Source organism: Leucoraja erinacea, chromosome 2, assembly GCF_028641065.1.
Source record: "Leucoraja erinacea ecotype New England chromosome 2, Leri_hhj_1, whole genome shotgun sequence".
In the NCBI taxonomy this organism is placed as follows: domain Eukaryota; kingdom Metazoa; phylum Chordata; class Chondrichthyes; order Rajiformes; family Rajidae; genus Leucoraja; species Leucoraja erinaceus.
Genome location: NC_073378.1, coordinates 40,637,207 through 40,658,688, shown reverse-complemented (window position 1 = coordinate 40,658,688; position 21,482 = coordinate 40,637,207). Strand labels below are relative to the sequence as shown.

General features: G+C 38.1%; 1 protein-coding gene across 10 annotated transcripts in view; it reads left to right on the top strand.

The window, feature by feature from the left end:
- adam22 (ADAM metallopeptidase domain 22) overlaps positions 1 to 21,482 on the top strand; it is a 252,306-nt gene that overhangs the window by 180,035 nt on the left and 50,789 nt on the right. For all 10 annotated transcript variants that reach the window (XM_055655426.1, XM_055655417.1, XM_055655409.1 and 7 more), the window contains 7 exons: positions 1,604 to 1,684; positions 2,739 to 2,789; positions 5,073 to 5,136; positions 6,263 to 6,368; positions 8,246 to 8,365; positions 11,463 to 11,631; positions 20,543 to 20,642. In XM_055655426.1, the coding sequence (XP_055511401.1) occupies positions 1,604 to 1,684; positions 2,739 to 2,789; positions 5,073 to 5,136; positions 6,263 to 6,368; positions 8,246 to 8,365; positions 11,463 to 11,631; positions 20,543 to 20,642 (691 nt within the window). The remainder of the gene's footprint in view (positions 1 to 1,603; positions 1,685 to 2,738; positions 2,790 to 5,072; positions 5,137 to 6,262; positions 6,369 to 8,245; positions 8,366 to 11,462; positions 11,632 to 20,542; positions 20,643 to 21,482) is intronic.

Here is a 21,482-nt window from a genome sequence, read left to right as displayed (position 1 = left end):
TTCATGCTGAACTGCATATTATTGCTAAATTCCAGACACTCCCGCTGAATAAATTATCATATTTTAAGAGTAAAGAACCAGGGCTGGATTCCTGATCTGTGCTGAAATATTCTGTCTAAACTGAGATAATAGTGAGATTCAACAAAACTACCCTCAGTGCCTATCAGACAATGGATTAACCAGTGACATTTATTTGTGCCTGATCACTGTTAAGAGTGTAAATCGGACAAGAGCTGGTTGCCACAGAATGAGCCATTGATCAATATTTGTAAATGATCAGATAGAATCTTAGAGTGATATAGCATGGAAACAGGCCCTTCAGCTTAACTTGCCCGCACCAACCATCATGTCACATCTACATAAGTCCCACCAGCCTGTGTTCCTCTAAACCTGTCCTATCCATGTACCGGCTAAATGTTTCTTAAATGTTGTGATAATATCTGCCTCAACTACCTTCTCTGGCAGCTCGTTCATACACCCACTACCCTCTGTGTGAATAAGTTACCTCGCAGATTCTTATTAAATCTTTCCCCACTCACCTTCAAGCTATGTCCTCTGGTTATTGATTCCCCTACTCTGAGCAAAGGACTTTTTGTATCTACCCGATTTATTCCTCTCATGATTTTATACACCTCTATAAGATCATCCCTCATCCTCCAGCGCTCCTTGGACTAGAGTCCTATCTTGCTCAACTTCTCTCCATAGCTCAGGCCCTCGAGTCCTGGCAACATCCTCGTAAATCTTCTCTGCACCCTTTCCAGCTTGAAAACATTGAAATGGATAAATCAGTAAAGATCTCTGCAACAGGAGAGGAGAAAATTGATGAGGTTGCAAATAATCAAATTGGTGTCAAAATGTTATGTAAATTGATCCTACACATGGGCCTATTAGACAGAGTGGTGCACCAAGCTGCATGGATGAGTTGGGATTGAAATCAGTGGGTGGGGATGGGATTAGTACTAGGGGTCAGGGTGGTTGTGGTGGTTTGTGGCCAAAGGTAACACGAAGTACCTGCAAGGGGTTACAATGCTGGGCACAGAAGTGCTCAAGATGCTGACTAATTAAAAAAATATTTTTTCTGAGTCCCCAATGACAGAAACTCCTCAGAAGAATATATGACCTAATTTTCTGGACAGTGGTATCAAGAAGCATTTGTATGGAGAATTATATTGTTGCATGCATAACTGACAAGTTAGTGGTGCCTCAGTTCAGTCCAAAATGCTTCACGATCCAAATTCCACGGTGGAAGTAGCCCATTTTCAGTGGAATGTGTGAGTATTTCTCAGCCTTATTGCTTTTAAATCTTCAAGTTTCTACTTCAAAGCAATGCATTGAATGCCCCTAGTGTGAAGATATTTCCATTTCTATCTGGTTATTAAAAAAATACACAAAGTGTATTAACACATTGTAGCTGAGCCAAAGTGTCTGAACATCCAAGCTGATTCCAGAAGGTATAATAATAACTGAAAAAGGTCTAATTTAGATACTAATTTGGGTAAATCTTCTGTTTCCTGTATAATGCCAGGACCACGTTGAAATTGTCAGCAAAATGATCTTGATCCAATCAAAATTAAAATATTGACATTTGTTTATACTTTTGCAGTTTGAAAGAAATGGATTTGTGTGTCGTGAAGCAGTAAATGATTGTGACATTCCTGAGACTTGCACTGGAAATTCTAGTGAGGTGATTTCTTTACACTTATTTAGTGAAATTTCATAGTTAAAAATAAATTAGATTGTTTAAACATGTTTGTGCAATTTAATTGTTTGAAAGTTGTTTGATTGCTAATGACAAATAAATTGAATCTTGAATCTTGTATCCCATAAGGTAATAAATGGAGAAATGTTATTAAAAATTGCGAGTGATTGTATTCTAACATCAATTTTTTTCTCTAACAGTTAAGTCCTTTGTCGCAGGTATCTAATCCCAAAAAAAATGTTACACCAAAAATTAGTCAAGTCAGGACAAGAATTTAATTTGCCCTAAACCCAAAATTATTGATACTAAATAGTCAATGTGATGCCATGGATTGGTCCATGTTGGTCTATGCCGTTGGTGTAAAACTGTGACATTTCCATTGTATTGAACAGTGGAGCCATCTTTGATTTTCTACTCACATCAGTTTTAAAATGGATTAAAGTAGTATTCATTGAAAATATGTTGATGCTTTCCCACATAATTAGTGCCCAACGTTAAACATCTCTTTTAGATGAAAATAAAACATCCTGCAAGGAACCTGACCTGAACCAACGTTGCCAAAGTACTGTTATCCCATGCTAGGTTCTAGTCTGCTCAGACTATGTACAATAGCCTCCACTCCTGGATACTGACCCTATCACTCTCCCAGGAACACCCCAGAGAGTGGTAGACAGAGATAGATAGATTATTTATTAGTGCTGGTGTTAGAGGTTATAGGGACAAGGCAGGAGAATGGGGTTAGGAGGGAGAGATAGATCAGTCATGATTGAATGGCGGAGTAGACTTGATGGGTCGAATGGCCTAATTCTACTCCTATTCCTTATGACCTCCTGTCCGATTTATTTTCCCATTATTCAGCTTTGCCATGGGAAATCAAATAAGATTGTGAATATAAATTCATTCAATGGATTCAACATGTTTGTCGTGTAGGCAAACAGATCACACGTTAAATAATGTTATATATAAAACTATTCATTATTCTGTATAGAATACAAAAACATATAATTTCTGATTACACTAATAACTTTATTTTTTTTAGTGTCCATCAAACGTACATAAACTAGATGGCTACATCTGTGACAAGGATCAGGTAAGTGACAAAAGCAAAATTCTGTTGATGTTGATGATTGGAAATAAAAATAGAATATGTCAGAAATGCTCCACAGGTCAGGCAGCATCTGGGAGAAATAAAAATTGTGTAACATTTTAGTCAGTAAAAGATCATTGACTGGGAAATTTTGGACCAGGTTTTGCTGGCAAGGAAAATTAGCCTTCAACTAAAATGTAGGAAGGAACTGCAGATGCCAGTTTACACTGAAGATGGAGATGCTGTCTGACCCGTTGAGCTACTCCTGAATTTTGTCTCTGCCCTCATCTAATCATACCTTCCAGTACAAGTCCTTCACAACTCTTCAAGCAAGTTCCAGTCAGAGCTCTTCAGGTAGGATCCTCTGTTCAACCCTCCACCACCGATTATCACATCATGTCCAAGCGTACCTGATGGAAAGTCTGCAGTGGTGACATGATGCAGTCATCAACGCAATGTAGAAGCCCATCTTCCAAAACTTTCTTAAAGTTTTGACAGTCGGTTTTGACCCACTCCCAGATTTCCTGGCTGTTAAAATGGTGAAGCCTACTTTTATTTTGAGAAAAAAAGCTAACCCGAAATATAGACATTTCCATTTGCTCTATTCTCTAGAGACCTACAATTCATATTGAAATTAATATGGGTTGCAGATCCTGATCCATGTGGTACAGGGACTGTCAGCCAGTTCTCCAGCATCAATTCTGGAGGAGCTTGGCAAGATCCATTGGAAAGTCAACAGTGGATCATCTTGATGGATGTGTTGCCACTGTTTGTGAGTTAGTCTAGGACTTCTAAGCTTGACAATAAATGTGCTGAAGAGCTGATCTTGCTAGCGTTGAAACAGGTAAATGCTGCTGGTATCATTGGCAGCTTCTGGCATTTACGAGACAAATTCTGGAATTTGCTGGACTTTTATCTCCACAAGTAGTCACTTCATCAAAAGAAGGAATTGATTACTTCGGGATGGGTGCAGAGGAGATTTATGAGGATGTTGCAAGGACATAATGTGAAAAGATTGAATAAGCTCGGACAGATTTTTTAGAATAGAAGTGAATTAAAAAGAGAGACTTAATGTGTTTTTATAATTATGAGATGCCTTGAGAACATCCATACATAAGTAAAACTCTGATCTTGTTATTTTCCGGTTTGGCGGTCATTCTATTTGCACAATAGCGCAATGCGATAGTGCTATGATTTTTCTCCACTTACTAACCGTTCCCACATACACACTTCCCCTCCTACCACCCCCCCCCCCCCCCCCCCCCCCCCCCCACCTCACACCCCCCATGGTGACTGGGACCCAACGAGTCCCTTTGTTTAGTACATAAGAAGAACAGGCACAAAATGTTGGAGTAACTCAGCGGGTGAGGCAGCATCTCTGGAGCGATGAATGGGCGACGTTTCGGGTCGAGTCCCTTCTTCAGACTGATGTCAGGGGAGGGGGTGGGACCTTTGTCCTTTCTCCCTTTAACCTTTCTGTCCTGGGCCTTCTCCATTGTCAGAGTGAGGCCCAGCGCAAATTGGAGGAACAGCACCTCCTATTTTGCTTGGGTAGTTTACACCCCAGCGGTATGAACATTGGCTTCTCTAACTTCAGATAGCCCTTGCTTTCTCTCGCAATCCCCTCCCCCTTCCCAGTTCTCCCACTTGTCTTACTGTCTCCGACTACATTCTATCTTTGTCGGTCCCCTCCCCTGATATCAGTCATGAAGAAGGGTCTCGACACAAAACATTTCCCATTCCTTCTCTCCAGAGATGCTGCCTCACCCACTGAGTTACTCCAGCATTTGTTTCCAAATTGTTTTGATTTAAACCAGCATCTGCAGTTCTATCTTATACATAAGAAAAATGTGTTTCTATTAGCTGAGAGAACACGTTTGCATGTTGTTTGGAGCAGGGTGAGGAGGGTGCATAGATTTAAAATATTTTTTAGGATTAGAGGGGAGTTGAACAATATGTCAGACAGAGGTAGATGTAGAGGTCTAGAACCTAGTACCTGAAAGATGGTGGAGGCAGATGAATCTTCATACTTCAATAGTACCTGGACATGTCCTCGAAGAGTTGGGAGGGCCATGGACCCTGTACTGGAAGGTGACATTAGACTTTTTAACTGGCACAAGCTGGATGGGCCCTCTGCATCATAACATTTCTGTGATTTTCTGAGATGCTGCTTTACCTGATGAGAATTTCTGACACTTACTTCCTTTACAGCAGATAATTAGCAGAGTTTGAGATTTCCTATGGTGAGGTGGATTGCCCTGTAACCTTTTTTGTACTTCCTTACAGGGACGTTGTTATGGAGGGAGATGTAAAACTAGGGAGCGACAGTGCAAATATGTCTGGGGAGAAAGTAAGTTGAATGTATAAATTGTATGAAATTTAAATGTATTTTGATTCATTCCTCAACCCATATTATAGTTAAATTGCAGCTTTGGCTGAATTATTGCATGGGAATAATTTTTTTGATTTAAAAAATGTACGCAATACTCCAGGTGTGGCACCCCTGTATTCTGTTTATTTAAAAAGTCCCAATCCTGCAACCCCTAGCAAAAAAAATAGCCTGGCCATAAAGGAAGGAGTTTATAAGTTCTCGAAATTTCAGAAGAGGTCTGCAGATCTTGCATCCCCAGAGGAGCTGCAAGCAATAGAGAAAATTAGCAGATACAGTTGAACCTCAGATTTTAATTCCCTCTGTTTGACCAAGCACCCATTCCTTCTCTCCAGAGATGTGGTTTATAATCTTGTGTGGGTATCTCGAACATTTTCGGCAGAAGAGGTCAAGACTGGTCTGCAGAGGAAACTGTCAAACATTCAATGCAATAAACAGTAAAACAGATATTCAATTCATGTGCAGATATTGTTAAATCAAGGATTGTGGTTTATCAAATTATTTGTGTGTTTGTAATTAAAAGGTCATCAATCTGACAACAGCATTTTGAGGTGCTGAAATAAAGGTTCATCAATCTGAATGATCTTCTGCTACAAAGTTATCTGTCTTTGTTATATTCTCAAGGCATTATATTCCCACCTTTGTAACAGCCGGCAATATAGGGCAATGAATGCTGTCCCCAAATAACCATAATCAATTTATTGGTGGAAGGCCATGTTTAGATTGCAATTTCAGCAGATTTTCAGGGCTGGTGTATACACAACCTCAGATTCCGTTACTAATTCAACAATCACTGTTTCTTTAGTATTCCTGAATCCCTTCACAAATTTGTGATAATTTAGTATAGATCTGTTACAGTTGCTCAATGAATAGGTCATTGTAGAAAGGTCTTGACCTGAAACATCACCCATTCCTTCTCTCCAGAGATGCCACGTGTCCCGCTGAGTTACTCCAGCATTTTTGTCTATCTTAGGACATTTTACAAACAGTTGTTCTTCTCTGACATCCACTAAAAAAAAATGGCAGTTTTTATTCATCATTTGTAGTACATTTGTCAGCAAATAACAGAAATACATTTGTTTTTTAGAAGCAAGAGCTGCAGACCAATTATGTTACGAGAAACTTAACATTGAAGGGACTGAAAAAGGAAACTGTGGCAAAGACAAAGGCACTTGGATTCAATGCAATAAACAGTAAACAGATATGCAATTAATATATATTTTTTTCATGTGATATAATAGACATTTATATAATGGACTGTTAGCTGATTATCACTCCTTAAGCCATTGAACAAAGCCAATCGACAAGACCAAAATCAGATAAATTATGTTGATGTTTGTTAATTAAACATGTATACTGAAGTAAAGGCAGCAATTTTGAGTTTTAATTACATTTTAACATTTATTCAAATTATCCAAATGAAAAATACTGTGGATGCTTAAAATATGAAATACAAACAGAAAGATTCAAGGTTCATCAATCTGAATGATAATTCTTTCTCTCCACAAGTGTGCTACCTAAACTGCTGAGTATTTCCTCGTTATCTGTCTTTGTTATATTCTCAAAGATTTTGCATTATATTCCCAAGATAAGTTCATGGACAGCACGGTGGTGCAGCGGTAATGTTGAGTGAACCACGATTCACAACGTTGAATTTCTGGATACCTTAAGATAAAAAGTTGAATATCGGACCAAAAAGTTCATTTAAAAACAACATGGTTGCATAATGACAACTAGATTTATCTTTTGGTCTAAAGACCTGTGCTAAGAAAAGCTGTTTGATGCATTAATATATTCTGCACGGTGAAGAATTCTCCTATTCTTCTTTAAAATAGTGCCATGTGATTTTTACACCCACCTCATAGGGCACATGGCGCTTCACTTTATCTTTCACTGAAAGAAAATTATCTGAGAGTATTGTCCCAAAATTCCAGTCTAGGCTTGTACTCAAGTCACTGAAGTGGAACTTGCAACCACAATTTGCTGATTGTGGTGAAGAAGCTACCCAATGGGCCACATCAATACAGAACAGGAAAAAATGCTAAAATGTATTCAAGGCTGTTATCTATTTCAAATAGCTCCTGCAGTCTCACCCCCCCACTTTCTCCCTCCCCCACCCCCTCCCTAGTTGTCCTACTAGGTCAACTGTTCGCATCTTTGTATCCCTACCATTAGCACATCTTCTCCAGCCAACAATGGGTCATTGTGGACCTCCCTTCCTGAAGTCATCTGTTGCCGGCCATGTTTTGTCCTGGCCTTCTCTATCTTTCAGACTGAAGAGGCGTTCCAACCCAAAAAGTCACCTATTCCTGTTCTCCAGAGATGCTATTTTATCAACAATTTATCAATATCAATATTTTGTTACAGTAAGATTCCACATGAGGAATGAGTGAGGTGTCCAATCAATATTTCTCAAATTTAAATACACGTCCATGGTACAAAATAGGGGAGTAATTATAAACTTTTGGATCCCCAGGGACGGAAATGTTCTTCATATAAACGTACTTAAAAAATAGTGAAGTTTCATCATTGGTGTCTGTGATAAGATAATCAGACTGCTTGCCCTGGAATATTTCACACTTTGACTTTATTACTGACGTATCTGTTGAAAAATTTCCATGACCAATGCTGTTAGATACAGCACAAATTAAATGTTTGGTGGTGTATAAATCAAACAAGTAGAAAGTTTGCAAAGTATTTGTACAAAAATTATATTTAAAATGTTCCCTTCATAATTTAACTAATTTATTTTAGTATTTGAACTAATTTAGTAGATTGAGAATTTTAATGTGGTTTAATTCAAATTCTAATTACATTGCGTTCAAAGTAAATTCATTGTTATGTGCTCTATAACCCAATATGTTAACCTGGTTGACATGGACAAGGTGGGTCAAAGGGCCTGTTTCCATGCGATATAGTTCTCCAACTCGAAGGAAAATAAAATGTTGACCCATAAATAGAACACAGATAAATAAATATGAAAAATGCAATTATCAGATTGGTTGTTTGAGCAATTGGATATGAAAAATGTTTCTTGCATCGTGCTCAAGTTTGCTTCTTATTTTACCAGAGATGTGCTTTGCGGTTACCTGCTGTGTGCTGATACGTCCAATGTGCCAAGAGTAGGGGAACTGTGGGGTGATGTGACAATGACTTCACTCTTACAGAAACACAGGCACATCAACTGCAGGTAATTTATTATGTCTCCGATGCACAAACTACAAATTAAGCAAATGGAGAAGTTTCATCTTTGTGACTGTGATATTTAGTAATAACCAAGTCACTTTACATGATAGCAGTTGTGATTGGCCTATGAAAAGGAACTGTGAAGACTGAGCCTGTACTCACTGGAGTTTAGGTGATCCCATTGAACCTGTAAAACTATGAGAAGGTTTGATAGGGTAGATGTTGAAAAACTGTTTTCTAGGTATAGAGTTCAATGGTTCAATGTTACTTTATTGTCACATGTACCGAGGTACAGTAAAATTCTTATTATACGTAAATACAATCATACCTCAGTACAAGTGTATAAGTATAGTAGATTTACATTGATGCAGTACACACGAGTATTTTTTTTTTGCGCCATCTTGTGTACTTAAAGTTTCAAAGTTCCTACAAATGTCAAGTCTTAACACGGCCTTAAAAGCCTGTTGTCCTGGCAACGGCACTGGGTCAGAGTTGCAGGAATGATCTTGGTCTGCTGATGATGTAGGTGCCATCTACCATCGATCGGAGCTGTTGTGAGTTGTGTTTGATCCAGTGCAGAGCCTGTAGCGTAGCTGCTCTATGGACACATTGATCTGGATATGTTGACCCACCAACATGCCATTATTCGCTTCCCACTATTTCCAAATGGTAACACGGTGGCGCAGCAGTTTAGTTGCTGTCAGAAACCTGGGTTCGATACTGTCTACAGATACTGTCTGTACAGACTTTGTACCTTCTCCATGTGTCAGTGTGAGTTTTCTCTGGGTGCTCCGGTTTCCTCCCACACTCCAAAGACGTACAGGTTTGCAGGATAATTGGCGTCCATAGATTATAAATTGTGCATGGTGTGTAGGATAGAGCCGGTGATCGCTGGTCAGCGTGGACTCGATGGGCCAAAGGGCCTGTTTCCTCGCTGTATCTCTAAAGTCTAAAGACTCTGTGTGCTGGGTCACCTCCTCCTGTGTTCCTTGGGACATCCAGAGCACCTCTTACCCCTTAAATTAAGTAAATTGAATGACCTAGATATCCATAAGTGATTTTCTAGGATGTATTTGCAAGATGCGTTGGTTGGGTCAGATTTCATTTTTGCTTCTTTTCTTTTCCCCTTGTGATTATTTCATTTATTTTGGAGCTGCTGTGTGTTTGTATTGCAACGAAGCAGAGATGAGAGCTTCAAGTCTGCTTCATATTGAGGTGAAGATCTTCACTGAGGGTTCCAAAAACTCTCAAGGAATGACCCAATTCTTGTATCTGTTCCTTAATGACCCACAAAACTCCACCGTAGCACTCAAAAGTCAATGATCAGTCCTCTTCTTCCCCACAACCTCCCTTTTAACTAGGTGTCTCTGCTGCAGTCTGATCAATGCTTACAGCAGTCACAGTTTAATTTCTGCAAGAAAAGATAAGGTGGGGAGGGTATTTACAACAAATGTTCTGACCCACCAAAAGCACATGAAATTCCTTCCTTAAATTAATTTAAGCCATCAGTAAAGATGAGTAATAGCGGCTACGAATAACTTTCTAGATAAATCAGGCTATTACTTATGATTTATTTATTTAATTGCTTCATTTGAATCCATTGTCAACTTTGATTGGGCAAAGCAATTGGTATCATGATATTAGGTTAATTAAATATCTATAGAATCATTTAATTTCTATTACAGCTCAATTATTTGATTTTGTTATGGTTGTCAATACATTTTAATATTTGTTGATGAACTCTTTTTCACTGAAACTTAACTCCTTTCAATTTTATAAACTGCAAAGTCCAGAGGGTACATTTTTAGCACTGCCAGGGGTGGTGGTGGAGACAAACAAGATAGAGACATTGAAGAGGCTTTTTGATAAGGACATGTATATGTAGTGAATGAAAGGTTATGATGCCATGCAAGTGAAGGAAATTAGTTTAACTTGGCATGATAGTCAGTGCCAGCATTCAGGTGCAAAGAGCCTGCTCCTGTGTTATATGCTCCAAAAATAATTAATGCATCCAAAAGTTTTTGAAGATTCGAGAATTGGAAAGAGGATCCTATTAGCTTCATAGCTATCATTAAAAAAAAATCACTATATTCTTTAATTACTTTTTTTTTGCAGAGAAATATTGTGTTTAATGCCCATATGCTCTGCTCACTTCAGTTGGATTCTCCGGTAACTCATTGCGCAAACAATTCTATTATACTTCAATGAAAAATGTTTGCCTTGTTTAATTGTTTCTTGACATTTGAAACGATCAATTAATCATTCCCTTCATAAAGTTGGAAGCATCAATTGTATTGGAGGTGGAACTAACGTTATTTAAGTCAAGAACTTTGAACATCTGTTGAGTGCACTGAACTTCAATTAAATTAATTTTGGAAGTCCAGTAGAATGCATCACGGATAGTTATGGCAAATTTAGGGCTACCAAAAAGGGACATCGTTTTACTCCTTGGTTGAAATCGCTCTGCATTTTTTTTGTGTTACATTTGTTGGAATTATATATTTTATAATTCAAAAGTGTTGGGGTTATTGACTTATTGAATTATTTTTGTATATTACATGTTTACTATGTAGATTGTGTTTACATGTCTGTTACGTTGCTACAAGTAAGAATTTCATTGTTCCATGTTGGTACATATTGGGCGACAGATGGCGCAATGGGCTAAGTGTTCGGCTGGCAACCGGAAGGTAGCCGGTTCGAATCCCGCTTGGAGTGCATACTGTCGTTGTGTCCTTGGGCAAGACACTTCACCCACCTTTGCCTGCGTGTGAATGTGTGTGAATGTGTGTGAGTGGTTGGTGGTGGTCGGAGGGACCGTAGGCGCAGATTAGCAGCCACGCTTCCGTCAGTCTGCCCCAGGGCAGCTGTGGCTACAGAAGTAGCTCACCACCACCGAGTGTGACTGAGGAGTGAATGAATAATGCGATGTAAAGCGCCTTGAGTATCTAGAAAGGCGCTATATAAATCCCATCCATTATTATTATTATTACATATGACAATTAAACACTCTTAACATTCTTGACCCTCTTGAAAACTGTCAAAAATAGTTTCAGAAGTGTCAATTTCTTAATGTTTTCTACTTTGGTCTCTTATCTTTCCAGTGGTGCCCATGTCATATTAGATGAAGAAACGGATCTGGGATATGTGCAAGATGGAACTCCATGTGGACAGGACAGAATGTGTGTCACTCACAAGTGTCTGCCTGTGAAAGCATTTAATTTTAGTACCTGCCCCGGCACTAGTGGTGCAAAAAGATGTTCAGGACATGGGGTAGGTCAATTAAATAATTCAATTCAATGTAAAACCAAGCAACTGGAGATGCTGGTTTACCAAAAAAAGGCACAAAGTAACTCAGCAGGTCAGGAGGAGTAACTCAGCAGGTCAAGCAACATCTGAGGAGAGGAGAACATGGATAGGCGACATTTCAGATTGGGACCTTTCCTCAGACTGATTATAGTAAGGGGGGAGAAAGTTGGAAGAGATGGGGACGGGATAAAGCCTGGCAAGGTGGATACAGGTACACGGGGTTTTGATTGAAAGATGGTTGGACGAAGGACAGAGATGAAAAGACAAAATGTGAGATAGATAGAAGAGGCTTGAAATGAGAAGCCTGAGGTTGGAATATAGGTGGAAGGGGGCATTGGGGGGGGGGGGGGGGGGGGGGGGGGGGGGAGGAGGGGGAGGGGGAGGAATGAAGAAATGGGGGCACATCCAGGTGGGACACAGGGAAGAAAGAGGGATAAAGAATGGTAGGAGGTTTGTTTGAAGGTTACAATTCAGTGTTCATACAATTGGGTTATAAGTAACCCAAGCAGAATATGAAGTGATGTTCCTTCTGTTCTCCCCCCTTTATTTCCCACTCCCTTCCCTGAGCCCCACCTGGATACACATAATTTTCTTCCCCCACCCTTCCCATTCCCTGCCTTCTATATTTCTTCCATTGGCTTAATATTTCATGCCCCTTCTATCCTTATCCCCTTAACTTCTTTTCATCACTGACCTTTATTCAAATATTTGCCCCCTCCCGTTGCCTGTATCCACCCAGGCTTTGTCCCATCCCCATCTCTCTTTCATGTCCCCTCCCCCTTACTATAAGCAGATTGAAGAAGAGTCCCAACCTGAAACATCACCTATCCATGTTCTCCAGAGATGACCCGCTAAATTACTCCAGCATTTTGTGTCTTTTTCAATAATTTAATAGTTAGTGGCTGTGCTGAAAATTGAGTAACTTACTTTGCTGTGAACACTACTTCAAAATGTATCCAGTCTTCTCAATGTTCAAGTAGGTAAGTGCTAGGTAAATGGTATGATGAAAATATTAATAAATACTACATACTCAAAATAGGAAATGCATACTTTCTTGGTGAATAGTTTTGTGTATTTTCAAGTAAATTAGACTGAGACAATAAAATAAATGGGCTAGGGAATTAAAAATGGTAAATTGAAAATTGAGGAATAGTAAAACTCATGAACTTTAACTAATTAAAAAAATATAATTTTTAACCCATGTTAAAAGCCAGTCATACAATAATAATAAAGCTGGTCTAGAATTCATGAAGTATTTGGAAGTTATTTAAATTTTTTATACATTTTAAAACTGTTAACTAATATTCTGAAGTGTGCGCATTTGCAACTTGCATGTTTAGAGTTATAGTTTATCAATTTTTATAAGTAAATGTATGAATATGTCCACTTTGTTAAAATTAAGTAATTTGTGGTTGATGCATAACATGCAAGTTTCTGATAGGCTGCTTTTGATGTGATTTTTATCCCTCTCCTCTCAGTTATTTTCACATTGGAATTAAACAATTTACCTCAGGAGACCAATTATCACAGCCATGTTTTGATTATTCAAAGGGTGGACTGTTATATTGTTAGCTGCTTATTTAATATAATTCCTTCTAAGTAAAATATACCTAATAATTCCAAATTCCTTGTCATTAACTTGTCCAACTGTTAAAAATTGAATGGCAATCTACAATACAAATATGGTATGTATATTGCATCCATGATCACCATGTCTTCATTCATGATTTGTTACAGGATGATCATTCAAGGCTCTGTTTGATGACACTCCTTGCTGTCTTGATATGCGAACATTGGTAGTCCAGGAAAATAACACATTAAATCTGCAGGGAGGGAACCATAAAGTTTAAATTTAGCAAATGCTTAACTCTGAATATGATACTGTCATTGTTTTTTAAAATTGGACCTCATGCCTGTTTTTGTTTGGGTATATTATCTGTCTGTATACATTTGTTTATTTATTTCCTATGTGTAATTTGGTTCTATTTTGTGAATATACAAGAAATTAATTGAAAGGAATGGTTGTGTTATCAGTGTTAAAACTACAGACATTGCCTTAATCTCCTAATGTGTTCATCAAAACAATGTCCTATGCCAAAATGAACCTACAGAATAAATGTTTTTAATTTTGTTATGCTTTGTACATAGTACAGTGCACAATTATACATTAATTGAGAAATGATAATCATGTGTGCACCCTTGCTCACTTGCTGATCCTGGAAAATATATTCAGAAATAATTGCGCTTCCCATTTTGTTGATTGATGATTCGATTATGAAACAAAAGGATTACTTTGAATATGCTTATCTGCGACAATGCAAAACAAATTGTAATTATTGCTTGCACTGAATTTATAAAGATAATGTAGCAACAAGTAGGATGTTATATGCAGTGACTCATAGTAAATAACTCATGAATGACTAATTAATGTATGCACGAGAAAAGATTTATAAACTATCTTGCTTTTCAGTGGTGATGATTTATTGTACTAGAGCGTGCAGCAGAGTTTGAAGGAACTAAGGATACATGTGTACCGCATGAGCAAGTGTGATGCATTGTATTTTCAGTGGCTTACGTTATATTTGTGCAACGTGCTATATCAAAAAATGTTATATTAACAGAAAAATTATATTTCAGATCAGACTGCTACAAATATATCATATGCTTTGATACTTCCAATGCATCTGTTTACATGTATATTTCAAGTGCTAGATTTTGTCCATGCTCTTGAAAATATTTTGATTTAATTCGGATTAGTTCTTTGCCATATCCACAAAGTTTCCTGAAAGTGGCGCCACAGGTAGATAGGGTGGTGAAGAAAGCTTTTGGCATGCTGACCGTTATTTGTCAGGGAATTGAGTATAGATGTGGGAACATTATGTTGTATGAGACATTGTTGAGGCCACACTTGGAAGGTTGTGATCAATTTAGGAAACCTGCAATAGGAAATATGCCATTAAGCTTTAAAGAGTGCAGAAAGAGTACAAGGATTTTGCCAGGGCAGAAGGGCTTGAGCTATACGGACAGAGTGGGCAGGCTCGGACTTTATTCCTTGGAGTGCAGGAGACTGAAGGGTGAACTGATAGTGGTGTATACAAGAAGAGAATAGATAGGGTGATCGATGAACAGTACTGGGTGTGATTTGGGGCAGAGATGCTGGAGCTTGGCTAACATCAATTCTAAGGTACATAGAATATAGTGCCTTAGTAATGGTATTGATTTATTATTGTCACATGTACCATGTCACAATGCAAAACATTGTTTTGTGACTTGGTACACGTGACAAGAATATCATTGTTTTGTATGGTACAAGGGCAAATAATACCATGGATGCCTGTATCAGGTAGAGTAATTGAGAAAATTAACAGATGGCAGAAGGTTACAACTGCAAAGAAAGTTCAGATAAAGTGTAAAGGCTGCAACTATTTAAATCGGGGGGATCGGGAATTCATTCATAGCACATGAGGGCTGTTCAAGAGTGATAACATTGGGGAAGAAGCTGTTCTAGAATCTCATGATACATGCTTTTGTATTTTTTGATGAATGGGAGAAGAGTGTATGGGGATGCGAGTGGTCCTTGATTAAATTGGCTGCTTTACGAAGGCAGCATGAGGTGTAGATGGAGTCAATGGGGGAAGTGGAGTCTATGGAGTGATTTGTGTGATGGCTGGACTGCCTTCACAAATCTCTGCAAACTCTTGAAGTCTTGGGCAGAGCAATTGCCATACCAAGCTGTGATGCATCTAGTTAGGATGCTGTTGCTTTCTACAGTGCATCTGTAGACATTGGTAAGAGTCATTGAGAATATGCTGAATTTCCGTGGTCTTCTGTGGAAATAGAAGCATTGTTGTGCTTTCTTCCGCATGGCATCATTGTGGTGAACCAGAATACATTGCTGGTGATTTACACCTAGAAACTTGAACCTGTGGATCATCTCCAGTTCAACACCATTGATTCAGACTGGGACCTCTGCTCCACTCCGCTTTCTGAGCTGCTCCGTTATTTTGCCAACAATGAGGGATAGGTGTAGTCTCTACACCATGTTACTAAGCCCTCTATTTCCTTCCCATATTCTGCCTTGTCCTCCTGGTGACATCATCTGCAAACCTGTAAATTGAGTTAGAGCAGAATGTGGCCACACTGTTGTGATTGTTCAGGGAATACAGTCAGGGGCTGAGAACACATCCTTGCAGGGCACTGGTATTGAGAATTATGATGGACAATATTTTGTCACCAATCCATACTAATTGTGGTCCTTGGTTCAAGAAATCAAGGATCTAGTTTTGGAGGGGTGTGCTGAGATCTAGGTCCAGGTATTGGGAGGCAAAGAGATGGGGGTTGGAATACTGTATTTCAGACCAGCAGTGACAAATGCAGGGAAAATAATCATCACTGTCTCTCGGACACTTGGACCAGCAAGGGTACAAAAGTAAATTCTGCTGCAGGGAGAGCATTGGGTGCGGTGTAGGTGATGAGTGCAGGCTAGGCAGCCTTGTTGAACTGCCTTGGCAGTTGAGAGCAGGTGCAATGTGTTTTATGTCAGTAAGAATAAGCACTACTGAACAGTTATAAAAACACTTCTGGTTCATCGTTGTCCACATAACCTTATCCTTTAGAGAAGATAGTATAAACATTAGAAATAGGAACTGGAGTACACCATTTGAGCCACCACTTCTCCACCTTTCAGCAAGATTTCGGTTGATCTTCCATCTCAACACCATTTTCCTGTCCAATTCCCATACCCACCAATTCTTCCAGTATGCAAAAGATCTATTGTTCTCAATGTAGCATGAACGTGATGAGTGATGACTGAGTCACAACAACCCTCTGGGATGAAGAATTCCAAAGATTTGTTATTCTTTGATTAAATTTCTCCTCATTTTTGGCTATTATTTTCAGACTGTGACTACTGATTCTGGATTCCTTGGCTAGATGAAATATCCTCCTCATACTGAACAATGTTATATGATTCACTGTGCTCTCCTCTTCTTTTAAACTCCAAAGAATAGAGGCCTTGCCTATTTAATTTCTTCTACCATGACAGATGGCCTTTTCAGGAACGAGTTTGATGATTTTTACTTGTGGATCTTCCTCTGAAAGTATATGTCTCCTTTCTCAGGTAACAAGACGAGAATGGCACACTGTTATTCAAGTGTAGTCTTAGCAAGTTTTTGTAGTATTGTGGTAAGAGGCACTTTTATCTTTTATCAAACCCTCTTGCAATAATGGCTAACAGACCATTTACCTTTATTTCTCTCCCCACTACAATCTGTCTGAAGAACCCAAATCGTCACCTTTCCAAATTGTCCATAGACGCTGCCTGCACTTTTTCTTGTTTTGTAAACCAGCATCTGCAGTTCCTTGTGCCAACTCTATACTATTTGCTTCTATTTCTAAATAAATTGCTGCACACGTATCTTAGCTTTTAGTGACTTGTGGACAAAAATATCTGTTTGCCTTGAACATCTCCACATCTCTAATCATTTAAGAAACCCTAAGTAAATTTGCCACCTTGTCTCATTTGGTCTTCTTGTGACTCCAAACCATGAAAATGGGTACGTAGTGTAAGGAGTTTTAGACAGAGTCCCTCAGCAAGGGAAATAAGCAGGAGGTGGTGCTGGCAGGTAAGACTTGCTAAGACTTACAATGTACCATCCCAGATTTTCCTCCTTGCCAGTTCACATGTTGGGCCAACTGCCCTGGTTTTCCTCTGGAGTCCACAATTGATTGCAAACAATTAAATCATAGCAACTCACACAGAAAATGCGTTGGATGTATTGCTGTAGTGCTAGAATCTTTCAGTATTAAAAATGGCATTTTAAAGAAGTGATATGTGGCAGGTCCGTAAGGACAAAAACTTTGCGTAGGTGAAGCAAGCCTTGAAAATGAAGCAGGAAAATGAAGCACAAATTCACAGGATCCAGGATTGCTGTGAATTTGTTAAATTAGGAGGAGCAGAATCACCTAGCACAGGTTACATTTAAAATAAAAACTTTTAACAAGAGCTTGCAATTAAAGTTCATTCCAATTTCAGAATTGTAAATGAGGAAAATTGTGTGAATAATTTCAGTCAGCCAGTGCATCTTCGCACATTCTTCCATATTTTCAAAATCTAATTAAGTGATTTCTGATTTAACTGGTAATCCAAATCTACGTAGTTTGCTGTCACCAATTGGTAAGTGTAATTATCTTATTTGTCATTAATCAACATGATTTGCTTAACTCATTACTCACCAATGGTTAGATTGAAATGCTAACAGACTTCTGATGATTAGATAATCACCACTATTTATTCTCACCGTGAAATATAACCAGACATTTTGCTGCCTATTATACCAGAACCTGTTTGGAATGGCAAAGACTGCAAAATAACACACATTTTCATTGCTAAATAATGTACTACAGCATGCTAATGGGTGAATTTACATAAATCACTCAGCTAACAAAGAAAACAGAGAATAACACTGGATTGAAAACATTCAGCATAACTTGTTTATACTGGGTACAGTCTGAGCATTGAATTTAGATTTATGCTTGTTAAAAACTGATGAAATAAAAATTATTTTACAGTACTTTGGATTTATACAGTAATTGAAAATATTTTACATTTGCGAGATTGGTCATAGGTTCATGGATGACTTTTACATTCCATTAAATTACATCGTTATTGAAGGGACACTGCAAAGCTACTTTTCCTAGAGAATGTCATAAAGCTTCAGCTGAAAGGTCACGGGTAGTTTAAAATAAAACGGAGGGTTCTCACAATTGACACAGTGCTGACCTGTTTCATAGATGCTGCAATTTCTGTTTCTTGGACTGAATTCTTTGCAGCTCATAAATTGTGAATTGTTAAATCTTGATGACTGGGCTGTAACATTGATTTACAAGGAAATTAAAAAGGGGATAACAATACTGCCCTTTATAATCTGCTTGACAAGGCTCTCATTCCTAACATGCACTGTTTACTGTTAATTGAGGTGATTAGCAATGAATTAATTATTGAATATGGTCTATTCAAAGCCAATGTATGCTTCACTTGGATACATTATTGTAATACTTAGTTAATTCATTCCAAAACCGTGTGGTATAAATGGAATAGGTGACATAGATCAAGGTTAATGATGTGGAAGCTCGGTTTCATACAGTATCAAAATACTACCCTCTATTTGAGCCAGTACTTTTGTAAGTGTCTCTTCAAAAATGAACCTGCTAGTACAATCAAGAAATAACTTTCTATACTAATTCCAGTGAAGTACACTTGTTCCCCAATGGAATTAAATGACAGAGAGCGGTTGTTTGAAACTTTGCGATGACATGGGTGTAAGCTTGATAAGCATTCCCTGGATGTTTGTTTCAGCAAGATTTTAGATGAGATGGGAGAGATTTAACAGGAACTTGAGGGGGCAATTTTTTCATACAGAGGGTGCTGGATATATGGAATGAGCTGCCAGAAGAGAGTAGTTGAGGCAGGTACCATAATAACATTTAAATGTCGTTGGGATACATGGATAGGAAAGGTTTAGAGGGATGTAGGGCAAACACAGGGAGGTGGGACTAGTGTAGATGGGGTATATTGATCGACATGGGCAAGTTGGACCGAATGGTCTCCATGCAGCATGTCATACTCTATGACTTAAAATGGTGCACTATTGAATTATGCGCAGCATCTGAGGAGCTAACATTACCAGACTCTATTTAGACAACTCCATTTTCAGATAGTCAGCTTTTGCTTGGAAAAGGAGTATGTTATTCTGCAATTCCAATCAAGCGTGTTTAATTAACTATATTTACCTGCTTTTCTTCCATTCCTGAGGAATAATTGTAATCTTGCTTAACCTATATATCATCAAGCTTTCTAACCATTTTATCATACAATAATTTGCAAAAAAAAATTAACTTGCCAGCCTTGATAGGGAAATATAATTTAGTTGTAAACTTTGAAATTATGTTTATTTTCTTTGATATTAATTTTTAAAGTTATGAAATGTCAAAGTCGAGCAAGTGTTCTCTAAGTGTACAAATAGTTTGGAAAATTACAAATGCTAGAAATTCAAAATACAGACACAAAATACTGGAAATACCTAAAGTTTAGAACAAAGAATAAAAAAAGATTCCAAAGGGAGACACACAAAATGTAATTTTCAGTTTATAGTTTCTGATTATCCTGATTATGTATTTCCCAGCATTTTATATTTTGTTTTAATTTGAGGCTGACAAATGGCCATTGGTGATTGGCCATGTTTGTTGACAGCTTGTTCTATTCTGAATCCAACCCAAACAGAAATGCTGAAATTCTTCTTGCTAGTTGTTTGAAATGAAATTGATTTAGACAATCTTTTATGGAAAATATCTCATTTTGTGTAATCACAGGTGCAAATTTGACAATGCTACATCTGCTTTGTCTCAAATCTGTCCTAAAGCTTTCTGATAGATATTGACACTGACAATAGGAGTTGAAAATCATTCCATTTACCTGCAATTCTGCATTAGAAGTAAGCATCGATGTATGAATTAAAAAAACATTTATATTTGTACTTTTACATTCATATATTTCCACTTCTAATGAAGAATGGCAGGTGACTGGAATACTTAGCTTAAGAAGCATGTTTAAAAAACATTTTATTTGTTAATTCACTTTAATTCAAAATTTTAATTTCAGAATAATGAGTGCAAAATATTAATGGCCCACTTTTCAAACCATTTAGAAATTCTTTTTTCCACTGCTTAAGAACATCTTGTTATTTTATGGTAAAAATTATCCAAGTTTATCTTAATCTAGCACAGCAGTATACAGTTGAATATTGCTTGCAGCTTTGATTCATTTCTCAAGACATTGATTAATTAACAAGACATTAATTGTATGATTTTATTGCAGATTTGCAGTAATGAAGTGACCTGTGCCTGCGACCCATCCTGGAATGGCAGTGACTGCAGTATATTTACACCAAAGGCAATGACAGGCGCAGCAGGACCAGGTTTGACTAAATTAACTAATAGCATACATTTTGGAATGTCTGTCAGTATTTCATAGATAGTTGTACCAGATATAGGAATAACATTTGGCCATTCAGTAATTCAAGCCTGAGATTGTGACGGATTTGTACCTGTATTTCATTTATCTGCTTTTACCTTTGATACCCCAAACTAACTGATATAACACCTAAAGCTGTAATTTGGGAGAACATTTTAGATTTTGACTACCTTCTGCATTATTATTGACTGGCTAGCACTACTTTAATGCCCTCTTTATGCTGGATTTCCTCTATTGCAACTATCCCAAACGTTCATTCCCCTTCAGTAATGCTAGATAAGCATGTTGACAAGATACTTTCAATTGGATTCACTCTACTCCTTCCACTCCAACTTAGTACAATTCAATGCTTTCATTGGTAAGCCAACCAGTCAGATGCCATTTTCAGTTCAACAGCTTGTGGACATTATTTTTAACTTTTCCATCAGTATTTGCACTTGTTACCAGTTACACTTATCTCACAGTTTTCTTTCCATTGATTTAATGGAAATCAGTGCTGGAATACATGTGGCCTATTTAATGAATGCATCTGTCCATTGTGAAGCCAATCGCAGAAGTATATTTGCAGGCTTTTACCGTGCTGGTTTAATTGGACAATCAAAACTGAATACTAATTTTACTTCGGAGTCACGTGAGTGACTATGTGAAGAAGCCCACCACGATGCATGCGTGTCATATCGCTTTCACGCTTGCGAAACGACAGGCGGGGTGGAGCGTTCCCCCGCAGCGGTAAGTTTGAAACCACGACCTGCAGGTAAGTGATTTACTCTGCAGTAGTGTTTGT